Source organism: Haliaeetus albicilla, chromosome 23 (genome assembly GCF_947461875.1).
Source record: "Haliaeetus albicilla chromosome 23, bHalAlb1.1, whole genome shotgun sequence".
Taxonomy (NCBI): Eukaryota; Metazoa; Chordata; class Aves; order Accipitriformes; family Accipitridae; genus Haliaeetus; species Haliaeetus albicilla.
Window position 1 is genome coordinate 19,718,342 of NC_091505.1, and position 21,318 is coordinate 19,739,659.

General features: G+C 34.8%; 1 protein-coding gene across 8 annotated transcripts in view; it reads right to left on the reverse strand.

Moving 5' to 3' along the window:
• DIAPH2 (diaphanous related formin 2) overlaps positions 1-21,318 on the reverse strand; it is a 266,450-nt gene that overhangs the window by 97,227 nt on the left and 147,905 nt on the right. For all 8 annotated transcript variants that reach the window (XM_069811506.1, XM_069811508.1, XM_069811507.1 and 5 more), the window contains one exon: positions 9,437-9,600. In XM_069811506.1, coding sequence (XP_069667607.1) covers positions 9,437-9,600 — 164 coding nt within the window. The remainder of the gene's footprint in view (positions 1-9,436; positions 9,601-21,318) is intronic.

Genomic DNA, 21,318 nt, shown 5'->3' on the forward strand with positions numbered 1-21,318 from the left:
GAAAAAGCTTCTCTGCATTTCATAACAACTATGCCCATAAATGCCTGTTACTGCTTCAAATTTTACCCAGCTATTCTTATAGGCATTATTACAACTTTGGTTTTTTAGACTCAAAATTCACCTTTAAGACTATCTGCATTAAAGGGGGAGCCCACAGAGCAAACAAAATCCAAAATATTTAAGAACTGTATAAGAAAAAAGAACATTTCCTATCTAATGCTAAAGTATATATTTCATACAACTTCCACAAACCACACAATCTCATTAAAAGGAAGTTTATCTCCATTTGCAAATGTAGGCGTGACAGATTTGGTTCTAGAGTATTTGGAAATGTCCACCAACAGAAACAAACGTTCAGAAAGTGAAAGATTAAAAATATTTCAGATCATTTGATATAAACTCTGTGAGACAGCAGGTTTAAGTGAAGAACCAAAGCAGAAAAGAACAAACTGGCATCTTGCTTCAGGCAACTGATTAATCATTATTTGATAAGCACCTGAAACCATAGCAAACCAAAAATGTATCAGGTTGCAATTGTCCTCAAGGACAATAGAAATTTGTGTTTACTTTCGACGGAAGAAAGGTCTAAATCAATAAAGTCTAAAAAATATTTCTTCTTCAAAATAGTCCCAAATATAAAAGGCACACTATTATTCAGTGGATCTACTATTTTAACTGCAAAGAGAAAAAGAAAAAATAAAAGAGAGGGAAAAAAACCCCAACAACAAAAAAACTCTTATTACTACTTTTGACTTAATTTCTCTGTAATCATCAGCTCCAAGAGAATAAATACACTTTTTTTTTTTCCTCCAGGCTCAATTTTGAATCGTGTTCCATTTGCAAAGGAAAGTCATGCTGAAGTGCTCTACTTATTTCTTGTGATATATACCTTGAATAAGAAGAGGTTATCAAGACATACTTAAGCACAAAAAGTAAACATAGACATAGGTGACACAAGTACCAGGAAAAATCTCGTTAAAACCTCACTTCAAAGGTTTAAATATTCTACCTAATCTTAGGGGGGGGCGGGGGGAAAGAAAAAAAAAAAAAACCCAAAAAACCTGAGCCTGAACAAGAAGCAGTACAGCCATGAGGGGACCATGAGGGACAAGAGTTCTAACTGCAAGAGGCAGAAGGGTAAAGTGATGCAAACTTTATTTCATTGTCTCACTACAATGAAATTGGCTCTAATTATGTTTCCTGAAAAAATGGTTAGAGAAGCCTGGGGATGGTTTCAGGACATGGTTTAGTGGGCATGGTGGTGTTGGGTTATGGCTGGACTTGATGATCTTAAAGGTCTTTTCCAACCTAAACCATTCTATGATTCTATGATAAAATGGAGGCAAATAGAATAATAAATAAATAAACAAACTCTGTTTCTTCAGTCTTCACCTCTATGTTGATTCGCTATACTGCAGGCTCAATGAACTTAAATGGCTCACAAGGAATATTTCGTTACATGATAGGTCAGAGATACTGTAAATTTATTTGGCTATTTGGAATCATCTGATGGGCAGTTTCAATGGTGTCACTTATACTGAATTCCCAACTACGCAGTGCTTTTTTCTCCTCCTAACCTCATAGAAAAGCACCCCAAGAATACTTATTCTCTCTCACACGCAGGTAGACAGATGTTGATAAAAACTAAGTACAAAAGATTAATTTGGTACTTGACTGGAAACTTTGCCTCTGGACACTTTTAAAGACATAAAACAACAAACAACAAAACATCCACAAATAAATCAGTTTCTAGGATAATTGTCTATTGCTGGGAAAAGTATAGAAAGTGTTCCAAAAGCAATCAGTATGCCTCACAAAGACTGAGAAAGGTCAGTTACTGTACCAGCCCACACTACCTACTTATAATTTCCTTTCTTCCTGTTGTTTAGGGATAACAGAATAACAACTTATATGGAAAATTTTGCTGGAAAATAACTTGAAGAGAAACTATTGGACCCAAAGGAATATCACTGTATTGCTGATAAATTTTGATTAGAAGAATGATGAAAAAACAACATTGACTGTTCCAGAAAATGTTTTTTTCATAAACCCTACATCTTGCCATTCAGCCTAACAAATTGTAAATGTTTAAACCACGTGGAAGTACATTTATTAAATACTGTTTCTGTCCAACTTGCAGAAGGCAAGCAATTAGAAAAGATAATGCATGCATATATTTTTTTTATTTCAAGTCATAAAACAGGCGTTATTTTCTATTCGATATATGGCACTTGCTTTAATGATCATCAAAAGTCTTTAACATGAGTTTTCAAAAGACCAGCTGTTTTCTTAACATTAAAATAGCTTGATATGAGCTTTATAAGACAAACATACATCAAGCTCCAAGCGTACTTATATATATGTATACATACAAGCACACACAGAGCATTTTCTCTGTGACCTGGGGATGTGCCATTCAGAATATATTTCTGATATAATTCTTTTAGACTCATCTTCAGAAACATTCATATATATTTCATCTTTTTCAAATCCACTAGCCAAGTTGCATGATTCTATAACATAAGATATTTCTATCTTTTGTTGCAAATGAAAGAAAGACAGACTGTCACTACAATCAACCTATTAAGTCAGTATTCTCACTTTTACATAGGGGAATCATTTGCAGAATCAGAGGTTAAGCAAAGAGAAATACAAGTAATAGCTGTTGTACAAAGGTAATAGAAGGCAAGCCAAGATTTTCTGAAGGGCTATATTGAATTCTAAGCACTCACAAAGGCCAATTATCTCAACCTGTATACACTGTAGTATCAATTAAAACACGCTGTGTACATAAAGCGTTCATTGTTGGTAACTGACCTTCAAGGCAAACCTTCTCCAAGCACAAAAGTCACCCGTCTTGCCACGCGGGAGGCCGAACAAGGAACTCCTGACAGAGCTCTGACACAAACCAGAAACGTGGGGAAGTGGAAGGACAGCCATACTATCCAGAAGGAATACTGCCCAGGGAGGCAATTAGTTAAGAAAGTCAAAGCTCAGATGGAGATAAAACTGGCCAGGGGTGTGAAAAGCAATGAGAAGGGCTTTTATAGCTACAAGGACTAAGGGAGATAAAGGAAAATGTAGGTCTGCTGATGAATGGAGCATGGAACCTAACATCAAAGTAGAGGCTGAGGTACTCTGTACTGCCTTCATCTCAACCTTCACCATCACTGTCTCACAGGCAGTTTGGGCAAGTGACTGATGTCATTGCAAGGCCTCTATTTCGTCAAAAAGTTGTGGGACTCAAGGGACATCTCCAATGCCTGAAAAAGGCAAATATTATGCTTGTCTTCAAAAGACTGAGGAAAGCTTGGTGAACTACACACCAGCCAGCCAGCGCTTCTGTTTTTAGAAGACCACAGCGCAATTTCTTCTGGAAGCCATTTCCAGGTACATAAAGGACAAGAAGGTAACTGGGAACAGCCACATTGGACTTATCAAGTATAAATTGTGCCTGACCAGCCTGCCTGCCTTCTTTAATGAGAGGACTGGCTCTGTGGATGTGGGGAAGGCAATGGATGCTACTTACTTTGACTAGAGTTGTGGTATCTTCATTCATGGAGATACTCAAAACTCAGTTGGACAAGGTCCCATGCAGCTTGAACTAACTTCTACACTGGCCCTGCTTTGAGCAGGATGACACACTCAGTGACCCTCTTAGCATCTGCCTCCAACCTAAATTACCTTATGATTCTATAGTTTGTCCTGTCATCATCAATGTTCACACCACAATTGTTAGCAACAAAACCAGAAGAAGCAATCTGAAAAACTTCTAAGTTAAAACTGCTAGTAGCAGAAGAAACAAGCTTTATCAGTAGACAGGCATTAGTCATAACATAGGAGAACAACAAACAGGAAGAAACAAGACATCAATATTTTAAAAAAATCTGGAATAATACTTCAGTCATTTACCAAAATACTAAAAAAAGTTAATGGGACCACTTAGAGAAAGCATGCAGGCATTACAATAGTCTGAACTGGACAAATTTAATAAATATGCATGCTCTAGGGAATATTTGGACATGCTGTATATCCTCAGTCTTTTCTGATTGCTCCTGAATTCTCATCAGTAGTTATGACTTTTTTACAGTAAATTCCACAGATTAAATGAGTTTCAGTGTCTTTTTACGTTTGGGAAACTTCTTACAAGTATCAAAAAGTTGCAGAAAATCTTAATTCTTTTTAGTAATTTTTTCCTTGTAGAAAACAAAACAAAAAAAATCACTGTACTGTGAACTTTTAATGCTTGCCCTAGGCCTTCCTCAAGTGTCTGGAAAAAATTAAATCCCTAAACAAGAATCTTTATGCCACTAAAGTCTACAAGGTTCTGCTCTAGTGGATAAAATAAGTCAAGAAATTCTCAAAAGACCTAATTACAATTATTACTACTACTGTATATATCTGAACAAGTGAATTGACTGAAGCACAAATGATGCTAACGAAAAGAAAATGTCTCCTTAAGCTGCGTAAGCCTCAGATTTCACTTTTTTATATTAAAGCATTACTATTTAAATTAGTATGCATCATACATACGGTACAAGTTAATTTCCTTATTTAGTAACTTTTTTTTTTAAAAAGAGGCTTAGAAGATAAAAGGACAGATAAAAATTTTCAAGACAATAGCATCAGATGGATATAATTAACTATTTAGACCAACACATAGCATTAGAACAGTATCTTGGCAAATTATTTTTTCCACTTTCTAAAATTATAAAGCAATGCAAGAAATTAGCCCTACTTTTCTGGAAACTCAGAAAGACTATTTGTGGTATGTCTTTTCTATTTTGAATGCAAGTTTAATATTCCAGACCAGAACATAGATCTTGACAGTTCGGTCTTGATAAACAAGATTAATTAACAAAGACTTAGTCTTTGGGATAATTTTCCACCCTGGAAAAGCATTTTATTGCAGTTTGTTATTATTAGGTAAAACGTAAATATCGTGTGAATATCCTAAGAACTGACCACATACAGGTTTGTAGAAACTCCAATACTCAGTCCCTGAAACACCTGGTGGATTGTGACTTTGGCTAGAAGAAGTAACAGAACTTAGTATTAATAATGATTTCCCCTTGACACAGAATGCACTTTATGTCAATTAGGTAGTGAGATGTTAATGTCTTGCGATGCGTTAATTTTTTGAGTATATTTACACCACAAGATGAAGGGTTCTGATGAGCTGTCATCAGAACATGACAATCTCATACCAAGGATTATAAGAACGTATGCGTGAGCTTATTGTGATCCTCAGTAACACATGACCACTAGTTCACAACTACACAGTGCCTACCAGAAGGAGGCCTTAATCTTGATTTATCCATAGCTGCTACTCATATCAACTTTTTAGAAAGAAGGAAAGTCCATTAAAACTGATTTAACTGAGTACATAAATTAAATACAAAAGACAGATTACATTTGAAAAAAGCAGAGTAGTTACAATCTGCTGAAAATATACAAAACCTACTTGCTCAACATCAAATCTAGCAGAAGAAAAGGATTCAAGCAGAGAGTGTTTCAACTGTGCCAAACACTTTCACAACAGCCTCTTCCCTTCCTATTAAATAATAACAATAACAATAATAATAAAATCAAGGCAAGCCTGCTGTCTGCTTTGAGTACTGCCTAGTACTCGGAAGAAAGCAAGTATCTCTGCACTGACATATAAAGAGCAAAGTAAAAGAGATTCTGGCAAATAAAACCCAGATAATATTTCTCAGTATAAATGATTAGGATAGTTTATACAATTTACACCACTGTTTCATATCCATAGAGAAGTAAGATGCATACGCGTGTTTATAGCATTAAGCAGAGGATTATGTGTAAATAATAATTAACAGTAGTTTGCACAAGTAGTCTCAATACCTTCATTGCTCTGATTGGTATAGCTATTTCAGTTCTTAAAAATAAAGTTAAAACTGTCCTAACCTTTGACAGCTTTTAAAACAGTGAGAATTAGGTATCTGGAGCTTTCTTCTATGTACAAATGAAGTGATTTCATACTGAAGAAAAAATTAATCTCAATTAAAATTCTTCTGTGACTAAATACACCACCTGAACAATCTAGATTGGGAAGCATGTGAACAAAGTATTTCACTAAATGTTCCTAAAACAGGACCTCACTTAAATGAGGTAAATTAGCAGATATTTGGGGGATGGGTGGGGCTGGTGGAGGGAGAAAATTCAGGCCAAATAAGAGTCATCCCTTAAACACAGGCATCAGAGATGCACTGAAACCTAAAACTAGACAGGCTATTATTACAAATACTTTTTATGAAATTCAGCCAAGACAAAAAAACCAACCAAACAAAACAGACAAAAAAAAAAGCACAACCCTCCCCCGGTCAACCTCTAAGGTTTTTGGATTCTATAGGCTTGAATTGCAAGGCGTGTACTTAGCCATAAATGCCACTAACATAATCCTAGAAAGCTGTTTTGCAGAAAAATGAAGGTCCTCACAGGAACTGGCTGAATGGGAGGCAGCATTGTGGCCTTGCAGCAGAGAAGGTTGAGTGCACACTGGGCTATGCAAAACTGTGATAAGGAGGTTAAAGGAAAGAATTCTTCTACTCAACTGGTACTTTCAAAACCACACTTGGAGTTCTGTGTCCAGGCTGGGCTCTCCAGTATAAGACAGATACTGATACACTGGAGTGAGTCCAGCAGATGATACCAAGAGGAAGAGGAGGCTGGAGCATATGACAGAAGTAGAAGATGAGAGAAATCAGTTTGTTCAGCTGTAAGAAGAGAAGGCTCTGCAAAGACCTAATTGCTGTCTATGACATAATGGGAGGGTGTAGAGAAGACAGAACTAATTTTTCTCAGGGGTGAACAGTGATAGAACAAAGGGTGATGGACAAAAGTTGAAACATGGGAAATTTTATTCACTTATTTATTTTCCCACCACAAGTGTGAGCAAACATTGGAAAATGGACCCAGAGAGGTTGAAAAAGGCCCTGTGCAACCTGCTCTAACTTGATCTTTCTTTGAGCAAAAAGTTAAACTACGCAGTCTCTGGAACTCCAACCAACATAATTCCATGAATTTAGACATGGATAGGCAGCAACCTAGTGTTGATATTGTACGGAAAGTATAAAAATAAAAAGTTCATCAATTAACCCAGATTCTGTCTTTGCAGGTAGTGGAACATAAATCATCAGAAGATGCATTGCATGTCCATACGTTTGAAATTTTGGCACCATAAGTCTTGTAGTGATTCCTTCATAACCAGTGCTTTTAATCCAAATTTTTTCTTCAGTTGCCCCTTTGTTCTTTAAGTTATCAGAATAATAGACATAGGGGTAAAGCATTAACTGTTATAATCATACATCATATAGCTGTTATATTAAAGGCCAAAGGATGGAATAACTATTTATTTCTATAGAATACAATGTTAATGTAGAAAATATAAATTACTATACCTTGAAACTCAAGAGATTTGCCCTCTGTACAAAAATATACAGATAAATCTCACAGAATTGCTCTATCCCTAACTAGCAATCAATAAATATAGATAAAACGTAGTCAGCTAGATTGTATTTCCTCTCCTTATCAAAATAATTAGCAACACCCAATTAGTTATACCCACACAAAAACATTGAAAAGAACAAGTGTTACTGAAAGCATAATATGAAAACATGTATCATTAATTCTACATCAAATAGTCCAAAGTTCATGACACTGAGAAAAGTCAATAGTCCAATTATTATCACTATCATTTCTTAAAGTCTTAAGTAGAGCTTCTTGCTGTGAAATGAAGACCTTTTACATATAGATTTAGTAACACCCTCACCGCTGAATTCAACACTTGAGTCTTACAGAATTACTTACAGAAATTCATTCTAAACTTAAAGCAATGACAATTTCATCTATTCCTGGAACTGTGATGTACACACAGGGATTTCTTTTCTGCTTTTGGTTCATTTGGAAAGGCCACAAAAACATTCCAGCTTTGTTATCAGAAGAGTTATTGCACTTCCTATTTAATTTCTCACATTTACCCACTGAAGTCCTGAAATCCCAATTCACCACCACCACCTCACCTCCACCCACCCCACCCACCCCCCACCCCCGTATTACTCAGTCACTCCAAAGTAATACATGATTCTCTCACACATATTCTCCCTGGAAATTCAATTAAAACCATTGAAGAGCAACAGGCCAGCAGCCAGGTCTTTAGGAAATCAAAAGGAAGGAAAATAAAAGGAAGCAATCGGAAGTATTTCCATTCTAATATCCCTTCCAGAAAACATTTGCCCTCTAGTTCCTACCACCTTCATAGCAGTTTAAATACATACTTGAGGACATATTTTCATCAGAATATTTGGGCATTGCTAGTCTGAAGTCTGATTCAAGTCGTTACAATAGAGTAGGTTTCGAAATGCAGATATCCGCATTTGAAAATGTAAGCCTTGGATTTATGAAAAAGCAAATATGCTGAAATATCTCATGACAACTATTCCTGTTCTTGACAAGTCTTCACGCAGATGTGTTGGCATACTTACTAATTATAAAAGAATTGGTGATTTGCTTATGGAAAAAAATGAATAATTTCAGCTATTTTAAAATAAATAGTTAAATATATAGTAGTTAAAGCTTTCTAATCAAGTACACTTGGTATGAAAATTATGTTTTAAAGTAGTTATTCCTCCAGCACATAGAAACTGGAAGTCCTTATGATTACATGTTAAATTAAGCCAGCTACTGGTAATAGACAGATCAGGGAGCCACAGCTGTATGGTAAACAGTGGTATTTCCAAGCGATGTTAATATTCTCTAGAGACACAGTGTGACATTCTAGGCATCTGTTTTCCCTGTACACTTCCTATGGTGCAGCTAATTATGGCTCCCAGACAGCCACTAGGAAAGATAACATTAAGCCCATTAAAAAACTTGGCTACTTAAAATGAAATTCTTAAATTCCTTCACAAAAAAAGCCATACCCTGACATCAACCACACTGGATGACTGGAAATAGTAATATAAGCATCTAAGTGAACTTTATGAGTTCTGCCAGCAATACAGAGCTCATTTTGTAAGTCTCAGCCTTAGCGTCACAGCATCATTAAGGCATCAGCCAGATACTAACACAACATGAATATAGACATGTCCATTCAGGTCTTGATTTTAACATTTTTGCAATGTCACGCCTGTTTGTTGTGCATCAACCAACAGGCAAGTTTTTTAAAAGCGGAAAAATATTTTCTTATTATCCGTATGTCCCAACCACATTGACAGTTGAGTTGGCAAGATACAAACTGGAGGATTATAGTTATCAGTGACCAAAATCTAAATAATTCTGGAAACATTCATCCAATTTCCTGCCACAAAACAAAAAATTAAGTTAACTATAACACAAGAAGTAGAGAGAAGAGGAAAAAATTAAAATAGGGAGAAAGAAGAAATAAGAGCATGTATAATGTTTTGCAGACATTACTCACCAAAAACAGAGTTCTGAAGTTGCTCAGATCGCCAAAGAATTCTTCTATGCTTATTACTTTGGGATCAAAGGTAAAGTATTCTCCCAAGTTTTCATACAATTTATTCATGTTGTTGTGCATGTTGGACAATTTTTCATATATTTCTCGGGCACTCTCAGCAAAGCTGTAAGGTTTTGTTAAGGAAAACAATTCAAATGTAATCCAATGTAACAGTAAAAAACAAACAGGTAAAGGAAACTCAGTACAAATGTTAGAACTGGAAAATTTGCTAGTGCTGTCCTGCTTTCAAACAAGACATTTTTATATATTTATGTTACACGTCTGCAAGGTCATACCAACATAAGATGGTGGCACACTTTTCCATTAAATGATCTCTTTCCAATACTGACAATTTGCCATTAACAGACTATACAACTGACTTTATAAAATTTCCAAATATCTTGGCCATTTTTCTTCTAATAAATTATTAATTGTGTAAAATACATTCTATGAAAAGACACACAAAAAATTAGTTTGCTGTGAGAATCTGACTATCATGCCGCACTCTGTTCAAGTGATGTCACGTCCTCCGGACTGTGTAGATATTTTATATGTCAAATTTGCATTATGCATAACTACCAATGACAAAATTATATAGTATGACATCTAATTTTCTTTGCCTTTTATTATACATGAGTCTTCTCTGGGGATTCTTTAATGCTTAGCCACATAGCTCAGCTCACACCTCAGGCTTCCCATACTAGGTACACTCATTTGGGGTGCTCTCTCCTCTTAACTATGTAATTTCACAGAACTTATAAAGATGGAATATCCACCCACCTGGCCCAATTAATTGACAAACAGTTTTGAAAAATTATTATTAAAAAGACACCACAGAACAACAGAATTCTTTTTTTTCCATTAAGAAGCATGGAAGTCTAGAAATGAAACTGAGATTGACTTCCAACCCAGCAGTCATCATTAAAAATTTGACATAATCCTTCTAAGTAGAAAAATGTGGCATTTTTTCCCCCTATATGAAAAAAAATATTTTTACAGCAATTCATTTGCAAATACTGGAAGGGTGCAAGCTACTAAGAGAAATATTAGTTTGCCTCAAAGCAAGTAAGTTTCAGTCTGCTGTTTTCTTCTGCTGTGGTTGTTTATATCCAAAAAGATACAAAGTCACAAATCACTGTAAAAAAACAGCTAGTACAGGACTAAACCAGTTCTGCTGATACTGAATTGTAGCTGATGAAAGTGTTGTGCTGTACATATCAAAACCCAATAACAAAAGACACAGGTTATTCCCTCAACTACAAAAATTATGCGGCCTGGCTCCCTGTGGCTTTTACTTAGAATGACTCTCTTCCATGCGGATTCCGATCCTTAATGCAGCAGAGCTCATGCTTCAACCTTTCCCCATACTTGAGACACTAATTTGAGACTCTGCCTAGTATCACATTTCTAATTACTCAATATTTTTGAGATCCCTATCTCTCTGCAAAATAACAAACAACCTGGAAACTAGTAAGGGGAAAGAGACATACAGAGAAATCATATAAACCGTTTGTTTTTGAGATTACACTAAACCCCAAAAAGATTCTTCAGAAAATAGTCAACAAGTTGCAGAATAAAGCAAGGAAATAGTGGTGGATACTCTATTCATAACACTTCCCTAGTGTTTGGATACTGTTAAGTACTTAAAAGGCTGTCATGTCACACGCTACATGCAAGTGGAACAAAGCTGAAGATATCTTACATTGGAATGAGGCCTAATAATTCACCTGGATTCTCCTGCTCCAACTAATAGGAAGGTATAGTAATTTAAATAGTAATTTTAATACTATATAATTATATAGTATTATATATACTATATATATGTATAGGGATAGCAATTTAATACTGAGGGAATAGTAATTTAAAAGCTGGTTCTTAATAGTATGATCGAAAACTTTATATAATAGAAATTTTCCTCCTAAGAATCCTCTCTTCTTCATTAAAGCTTCAGTAGTAGCATAAAAAGAAAGCTGCATTTGTTAGCTTATAGTGTTCATTTAGAATGGCAAAAAGTAGAAAACAACAGTGTGATGGATCTTAATATACAAATATCAAGATTTTGAAACAGTAATATCTACCTATATAGTTTCATACCAATGTAAACCCAGTAGTATTATGTATATTTTCAGTTTATTGAAATGAAGTTTAACCTGCTTGGTTAGAATTTCAAGCTTGGACTGTTGAATCAGTCGTCTTAATACAACACAAACTTGTTATAGTTCAGTCTTCAATGACATTTAACTGTACAAAAGGAAATTAAAGTTTAATGGCGAGAATACATTAAATAGGTAATAATGGCACATTACTGAATTATTGAGCACAGCCTAAAAATTTTAGAAAAACATGAATTGCCTTACAGTCAGCAGACTACTGTCTTGAACAACCCACCAAAAATACTAGGAAAAAGAAATACGAAGTTATATAGTTATACAAATTCTATCTGTGGTTCCTTTAAAACCAACCTCATATACAATAATATAAAACTAAATTAATATACTAAAAATGACTGAAAGGTCTGAAAGAAAATTAAAAAAACCTTCAAATGTTCTAGATCTGAAACTAATTCTTTGAGACAAAGCTCCCAGAGTCAAATTCTCCATTCAGGTTGCACATTCAACATGAGAAATAACAACAGTAAGCACTAAAAAGAAAAAAAAAAACCAATACTGCTACTGAAACTAGAAGATACTTTAAAGTAACACTGTAGAAACATATACTGTAATTTTAACATTATTATTTTTTATCTAATAATTACCAAACTGCAAATAAGAAACACCATTAACAGACGGATTGTAAGACAAAAGAATGTCGGTAAGATAGATGAATATGATGAGCAAAGAGAGAATAGAGTATTTTCTCTATACTTAATTTTGAAGAAAACAAGTCAGTACTGCAGAGACAATAGTTTCCAGTCATATACCATGTCATATTAACAAAGTTACTTTGTCACACTCTATATGCTTCATGCAATCTTCATACTTATAAAATATTAGTAACTTGAAACATCACCTTGAAATGTACTACTTCAAGTCATTGCAAAGACTTAGTCAATACAATAATTCTAGAGAAGCAAAGCCATACTTGCCTACACTGTTTCATGAAAAAACATTATTGAAAAAACTAAGCTATCAAAACTTTGCATAAGGGAAATATTTAAATCCAAAAGTTTTCATTAATATAGATTGAAGCTTTAATGAGTGCTCATCTGAAAACTGTAAACAAGGTTTCGGTCTTGCTATTCTGAACCAAAAGAAAAATCACAGACATATTAAGTGTAAAGATGCTTGTTCAACGAAGAGAAATTATTTTATTCACAAGGTTGTTTTTCCATGGTTTTTTTTAGTTTCTTTTATAACCATAATAAAAGTCCACACCAAGGCTGTACTGTAAATAGTATTATTTGAAAAATTAAAAAAAAAAAAAAAAAAGAAGAAAAAACCCCCCTCTAACAGAACAAACTCACTTGGAAACAATTTTCCATCCTCAGTACCATACCTGTCTCCCCAAGTTCCACATAAACCAAGAAAAATGTGTTTGTATATCTGAATATACAGAGACTTATTGCTTAACTAAGATTAGGAAATACACCACTGCAATGATAACAGAACCATATCTAATCACCATCCAGGCAACTTTGTACATAGAATCCTTACTGAAGTCTTTAAATACTTATTTTAGTGGTTACTAGGTAAAGGAATGTTTATGCCCTTTAATCCGTTTCCTTTTTTCATTTCACTACTGCAGAAGGCAACTACACCAAACTACTCTGAGATTTTTCAGGTTTGAATTTTTGAGGAAGTGTTATTTCAGTTTAAAATTTACAGGTGTCTTCTGAAAGTGCTATCCTATTTCATTGGTTTTAACACATCACCCTGAGATTAATAAATAAATAAATCACTGTTCAGTAGCTGGTACCACAAAGTTAGTAATATATGCTTTACCATGCAATGCAGTAAAATCTTCTACACACCATGTCTGTAAAGAACTCTAATGAAAATTAAAATGCAAACAAATAACAAAAGAAAACTTTGTGTCTTTGAAGTTAAAGAGATACAGGTAAATGAAGACCATTAAATTCCATTATCCTTACTGCTTTATTAACTTCTATTGCCAAATTTCAGTTATCTATTAATTCTCCTTTTTCCTGTCTCTTCTTACTTTTAAAAGAGAGGCTGGGAAACCTCCACGCCTTTTTTCCCTTCTTTTTTTTTTTAAAAGGATTTTGTTTATGTATTTGCATTACAGTTGCCAATTTAAGCTTCCAACCAGTTCTGTGGTTTGCTTGACAAGGACCACTACCAGGAAGGGAAAAAAAATGTTTAGATACCCAGACAGATAAGGATTTCTGCAGTGAGAATACTAAGTGTAGTGTCAGTATCAGAATACAGGTAAATATCAGTACGGCTGTATAAAGCCAGCTGTAACGACTGAAAATATCTTTTCTGCAAATCAATTATTTTTCACACTTTGTAATATGACCAGACGACTACAGTTTGCTGGCATTTCAGTGCAATGCCTAAATTAATTCACTTAATTAAGCAAGCAATGGATACAAAGGTTACCATGACACTATGCTACCACATTATGTCAGAGATAAAGAATCACTAATTACCATCAATAGTAGAATTAAATTCTTTATGTCTATATTAGGACCACTACCACAGTACTTCCATGCTTTCTACGAGTTTCTTCCATGTAAACAGATGAGAAAAAACATCAGAGAAATCAAGGTTAAATACCTCACATCAGCTGCAGGGAAAGGCATCACCTCTACCATAACATCTGCTATGAATTTCACATCAACATATCAATAACTTGAATAATAGTTACTAAAGTACCTGAACACACAAAAAACTCACCCAAAGGCAACACCTATTACTGTCAGCATTTACAAAGAAAATGAAAGCCAACACTGACAGCTTGGCATTCGTCAACAATAACTATGCCACAGTAGAAAGAACATTGGTAATTTAACTATAATTATAAAAAAAATGCACTGGTGTTCCAGCAATTAAGGAGGCCTCTCTCCAGGGCATATAGTCACTATAAAAATGGAATTTAAGGGATGTTCACCACAGGTCTGAAACACTGAAATAAAGAGACCAAAGAGTTTATGTCTTTGATACCTCCAGAAGAAGAAAGAATGCACTGCAAACAAAAAGAAGATACCTGCCAGAAACTTCTTAACACTTTCCAGAAACATTTCAGAGACTGAATAGAAGGGTTTTTTGACACGTCCTTCCAGCTACTGGTTACAGGAAGCTGAAAACAGGTGAAAGCAGCATTCCATTGGGAGAGTTTTTCATGTAATGCTTGACTCTCAAAAGTGTGCTGAAACAAAACAATTCATTTAAGAAAAGGAGGCAGCTGGCATTATGCCACAGATGGATTAACTCCTACTAGAGAGCAAAAACACAAGGACAAAAGAAAATAAAGGCCCACTGGGACTAGAGATGTAAGATGTTCTCATTTGTAAAAATATTCAACCTAAAGGGAAAGAATCAATGTATTTAGCATATTATATAAATGAGAACTATAATGAGGAGGTAAAAAAAAAAAAAAAAAAAAAATCAGCCTGGGATTTTCCAGGAGTCTGGAAAGCAAAGCTACCTGAACTTTATTTATTTAAATATCCGATCTACTTATTTTTCAGTTAGCTTCAGTTTCACTGAATGTATCAAGGTTTCTTATTCTACTATACACACTGATCCTAATATCCATTACAGGCCGAAACTGTTCTCAAAAGACAGCACAGCATCATTCAAAAGACAGAAACATGGCTTCATCATAAATGTCCATATGATTTTTTTTAAATTTGTCCAGTCTTTCTAGGCAGATTTCTAACTGTTTGATTCTACAGTTAGATTTTATGACACACTGGTTTTAGATAACAATTATAGTCAATTATAATTTATAGTTTGCAATAGGAAAACTGGTATTCCATTGACTATTTCCAATGTAAATAACATTTTTTCTTAAAATAATGCATTTTTAGAAAATATGCAGTGTTTTGTTTGTTAGCTTGGAGCTGTGGACTGATAAATCTGCGTTGCAGAGTGCAAAACTTCCATGAATTATATATCATTATGCAATGATAAAGCTCTGAGCCTTCATAATCCTAAATACTGCAAGACTGAAAATATATATGTCAATGTGTATTCTTTCATGCTTTCCTAAGTTATAATTTGAAATAATTTATTATTCTGTTAGCTATTCCAAACTCTTGAGTGCTCATTTACTGTTCTGAAAATTGACAATTTCCATTAGAATGTTCTGTCTCAGATAATACAGTTTAATTAAAACTGGCTTATTAAAATTTCCATGACAAATTATATGTTTGAATGTTTCTCTCCTGTCCTAGGCAGAAATATGGAATTAATGTCAGCAGTACTTGAAGCAGGAGGGAATGCAGCCACATATCATAATGCCACTTTATTATTCTGGAGATACACATACACACTACAACACTTTAAAGGGACAGATATGCCTGGAATATCTGAAACAAATAACATAATTGTTGATGTTTTGATAAAATTAAAACTTTGTTATTAATCCAATGCAGACTATGTACATTTTAACTGTATAAAACCAGTCTGTTATCGTTCCTGCGTATTCTTCTATTTTGAAGAAATAGAAGTCAGTTTTACTTCCGTTAACTAATTGTCAGTCAGCTCAATCCATAGCATGTTATTGCAGACACTGTGGGAAAAATTAATAAATGTGCTGAAAAACTGCCTGTTCAAAAAGCTTGGAGCCTGAAATGACATAGTTGGGGGAGAATTAATTAGGCAGAAAGAATTATGTAAATACTCACATAACAGCTGATTTTTGTTTGTATGCCTTTATGATGTATTAGATAATGCATACAAGAGTGGGATTAAAAAACATTTGTGACACCACTCATCATAAATGTTGCATTTTACTAATATCAATATGTGTACCAGCAGATATGCTTGTAAATTAACCTTATTCATAGGTGGCACTTGACATCCTCAGCAGTAAGAAATTAGGAACAGAATGAAATTAAGTGTACAGTAGAGCAGGCAAGAAATCAAAAAACAATTAGAAGACTCCGCTTCTACAGAGGGGTCTGCCTGCATTTATACCTAAGGGTACTTTAATGGAAATTCACAGCCTAATGCATATTTGGCCTTCTGTTTTTCTGAGTCTGAATCAAGTGTTGAGTAACAGCCAAACTGAGCTTAAATGGGTGACTGAGCACTGAAACAGGTTGTCCAGAGGGGTTATGGAATTTTGGAGTACTCAAAAGCCATCTGGACACGGTTCTGTAAGCCTGCTCTAGATGGCCCTACTTGAGCAGGGGGGTTGGACTAGTCGAGCTCCAGAGGTCCCTTCCAACCTCAACCATTCTGTGATTCTGAGAAATCCAACTGAACAAGACTTTGGTTATTCCGTTTATATGTAATTTCAACCCCAGAATATAACATTTCAAATAATTTCTTTCTCTCTAAGCTAGATATATAATGCAAATTCAATCCATTAAAAAAAAATAAATCCCAAATTTACAAATAAGTTTTACACACTGTACTTGACCCAAATATAGCTTTTCCCACTCCAAGCATGCCAAAATTAAATCAGATTATGAGAACTGCTAAAGAGAAACATGAAACACTAAGAACGACCCAGTTGTCAGAATCCTCACTATGAACTATAAACATACAGTTTTAAAACCACCTTGCTGAATAGGTCTTTATTTCAGCAAATCAAATGGTGTTTACTATTTAAACTTGGTTTCCAATAAAATGGATTATTCTCATCATCATCATTTCACGAGACATTAACAATTCAGCTAAAGCAAGTATAAGGACCAAATAATTGAGTTTATTTATCTGCACTTGGTTTGATTTAGCTTCCTATCCGTACTTAAGCCAACTCATTTTCCGACTTTACAAAAAAGAACCAAACCCATGCTTCAAACTCATTCGTGAAAATAACACAATCACTTGGCATGATCACCTGAAATTAAAACCATACGTAGACTGCTTGCTAATCTGTTGCCATACACTGTTTATAGAGCAAAACACTTCCCCCCCGCCACGGGTACACTTTACTACTACTAGTACTATAGAAACACACTTCAACATGAACACAAATATTTTTGTAATGATTTTCAAACAACTACCACAAAGTATGAAAATTTACTAAAAATATTTCAACCAAACTGCATTCTGTCATTTCAAAACTCAGATACCATTTCAGAGCAGGACTGGGGATCAAAGAACTTCCATACTAGGCTAAAAATATGTTTTATATAGCTAGAAGAGAAAGTTTGATTCAATAGTGTCATCATCTTTAATGAAGTCTGTACCAGTGCTCTTAGTTTCTAATCTCCAAGCTCATTCATAATAAAGCATTCTTTGAATTGAACTGGAGAAACACAAACAGAACTTATTAGCTGAAGACAGAAATTCAGCTTTAATAACAGTAAGTCATTTACACTGATAGCTTTATTTTCACCTGCTATCAGTATGTAAACAGATGCTAACAATTTTATCATTCACACTACATACATAATGTATCTCTGTGACTACACAGAAGACAAGACTTCTGGAGCATACACAGATCATTATGAATCACAATTATATACCCAATCTCTTCTTCCTGTTGAAAGCCTTTGCAAAAAAAAAAACCCCCAAAAAAACCCACCTAAAAAAACAAACCTCCAAAAACAAACAAACAAAAGAACAGAAAAAAAAATTGTGGAAATCTTCATTACAGTATACTTCATCTCTATCCAAATTAGAACCCAGAGAAACCAAGACCCATAGAAGGAGCCCCATTTTATATGTTTACACAAAATCATGTACTTCTGAAGGGCTTAAAGATTCACTAAGAAAATACCCGTAAAAAGCTCAGTGTGAAAATTTCTTCTCATTACAAAGCAAATTACCTCATCATTCAGCATTTGACAGAATAGCCCAGAAAAAATAAAACACAAAAGAACAGTTGCTTCTCAGTTATCACACAGCGAAGATGTCTATTCCTCTCCCTGGCCTTCATTACATTAGTACTTGAAGAAGTCATTAACTATCAGAATTATTTAATATAACTGTATTCACTGCGTACAGACACTATTTCAGTGTTTGTGTTCATGAAAATGAAGCACAGAAAGATCATAACCATCTGATAACAACACTAGCTGTGACCTGCTCCTTCTCCCTAATTTGCAGCATCATGCTTAAGTTCACATTAATTAAGATGAGGCTTTCTGACTGTTACGGAGGCAGGCGCAATCAAATGCAACAGGCGTTAAAGCTCAGATTTATTCTTCAGTAAAAAGTTAGTTAGAACTCTGGTAACATTTTTAAACCACAGGCTCAATGATTTAAAGGAAATTAATACTAGACAGCCAAATAGAGAATTCTTAAGACTTAAAATGATGACTCAAACCACGCGTATCGCTCACCTAAAAGATGAGGGCTCTCTCCCTCGAGGAGTTACCTCGGGCGGCATCCCGACCTGACCCAAGGGAGAGTCCCCAACTGCAGCCCCGCTGCTCTGAGGAGGGCCAATTCCCAAAACGTCCTCCGGCAGGACCCCCTTTATACCCTTTTTCGAATCAGATCTGGTGCATCTCCATTGGTCAGTTCAATTTTCAACCTGCGGCCTCTTGGGTTTGGGGTTTTTTTCCTCTTGTCCCTGCCTGGAGAAGCTTCGTTTTGTTTCCTGTCAAGGGGGGCATATTGCTGCACTGACTCGTCCCTAAATGGCCATAAAAGTTTCATCTTCGTAAACACTAGAAAAAGCTGTCACTGTTTACTTACTCCTAGCTCTAAGCAATCATATCAATTCCTAATTTTCATGCATTCAAACTTCTCAATAATGAAAAGATTATTTCCATTGATTCTACATACACCACTTTACTATGCACAAGAGAAAGCTTATGTCAACATAATTTCAATACTGCCTTTTTTATTTATACTTCTGTTAATCAGGATGCAAAGATCAGCGCTCATTTCTCTAAAGTCCCATAGGAACTCTCTAGACAAAACCTGATAAACAAGGGCCTATTTTATAAAATATTCAGTCCAAGAAACAAAGCTCCACAGGCTGTTTCTTAAATTGGTTTATATTGGAAAAGTCTGCTCAAAGACTTATGATGCTGATTTAGGAATTTCCTGTGGTAGCATGAAGAAGAAAACTTTAAAGGTAAATAAGAGCACTTGGCTCCTCAAACAGAACACATAAAAGGCAGCATTTATAAAGCCACAGGCTAGAGAGGAAGGAAGATCTTGTCTATCTTAAATAAAAATACTTTAAAAAAAAAATAAGAACTCCAAAATTAGAGCTAGGTATTAACCTAAATTAACTGAAAAACACTTCTCCCCCTCCCCGCCCCCGCCCAAGAAAAAGACAGTTGATGACCTCAGAATTTAAGGGCTTTTTTCCACAACTGTAACAGGAAAATAATTCCCAAAGCCCATACTCCCATTTCTAACAGAAGACAGAAAGATCAAAACAGTTTCTAAAATCTCTAGAACTCCTGAAAGCAAAACAAACCTTTCATCCTGACAAAAACAAAGCTTTATTTCCACTGATGAAGTCACCAGAATTTTGAAACTGCTTTTGCAAAAACATGCTGAGAGGAATTGAATTTACTGACACTGCCTGACAGGTGAAAAACATCCTTTTAAAAGAATGGCAAAATGCCATTCATGAATGAAAGAGGTGGACTATTTAGCTTCATTTGCTCTGAAATGGAAGTTGTGAGAGCTGTTAGAACTAAGGAAAAAGAAGATTATACCAGATGAAGAATGAAATAGATAGATACAGGTATAGCTATAACTTTGCACCCAGCGTAGAGTGGTTACATATTTTATGATCTTCCCTCGCAGTTGTTAAGCCTTTTTAGACCTACAGCACGTACTTCAACGTGACGATGGCATGAAGAGGGGGTAACTGATGGGACTGCTAGAACAACGGATACTAGATGACAGTACAGAAGAAAGGCAAAAAGAGTCTTCTAAAATTACAAAAGAATGTAAAGAATTCTCCGGTTTATTATTCCAGCTTGGTAATGATTTACGAGCTATTCTCTTGTACAAAATTCATAGGTCTTTACTTAGATCCTTCAAAGTCATGGATCACATTTTTTCCTGGAATCTCATACTAAGAAGTCTGAAAAGCAGTCACTCCCTATATACTTTATCCAGGTGCTTTTCCAGCACCTTTCATGACAGAAATCATCTAGTTCTTAACTCAATTCTGATTTGTGATATTTTGGTTTAAAAATAATTTGAAACGATATTAAGAGTGGTATTTGTAGCTTTTTCAAACTCAAAACTCTCTCATTTTTTATGGTGGCAAACAGTTATAATCACTACTCATGCATTAATTAGAAAGCAACACAGAAGACATGATACTCAAGAATATATCAAACAGAAAGCATTGCAAGAGTAATGGATTTCTAGCATACCTTCCCTGGAGAACAATTACATAAAAATCTGTTTAGATGAATAAAAACAAGAAAGAAAACAACTAAAATGCAGCTAGTACAAACAAAATTATTCTGCAAAATTTGTTTTGCATATTATATTCAAATTAATTAAGTGTGATTGTTCCAAATAAAGCATTGACAAACCATGTTCTAACAACAATAAAAAAAATTAGTTGTTCATACCTATTCCAGCAAAGCCATAGTAAGGTAGCCACTCCTAGATATATTATATTAGCTTTGGAACACACAATGAGATACCTTAAACAATAATTACAGCTTTGTATGCCCTAAATCTTTCAGAGAAACTGCAACCACATTCACTTTCTCTTTGATCATGCAGTTTTTCCTCACTTCATCTGGATTTAATTAAGAGAGGCATCTTTGC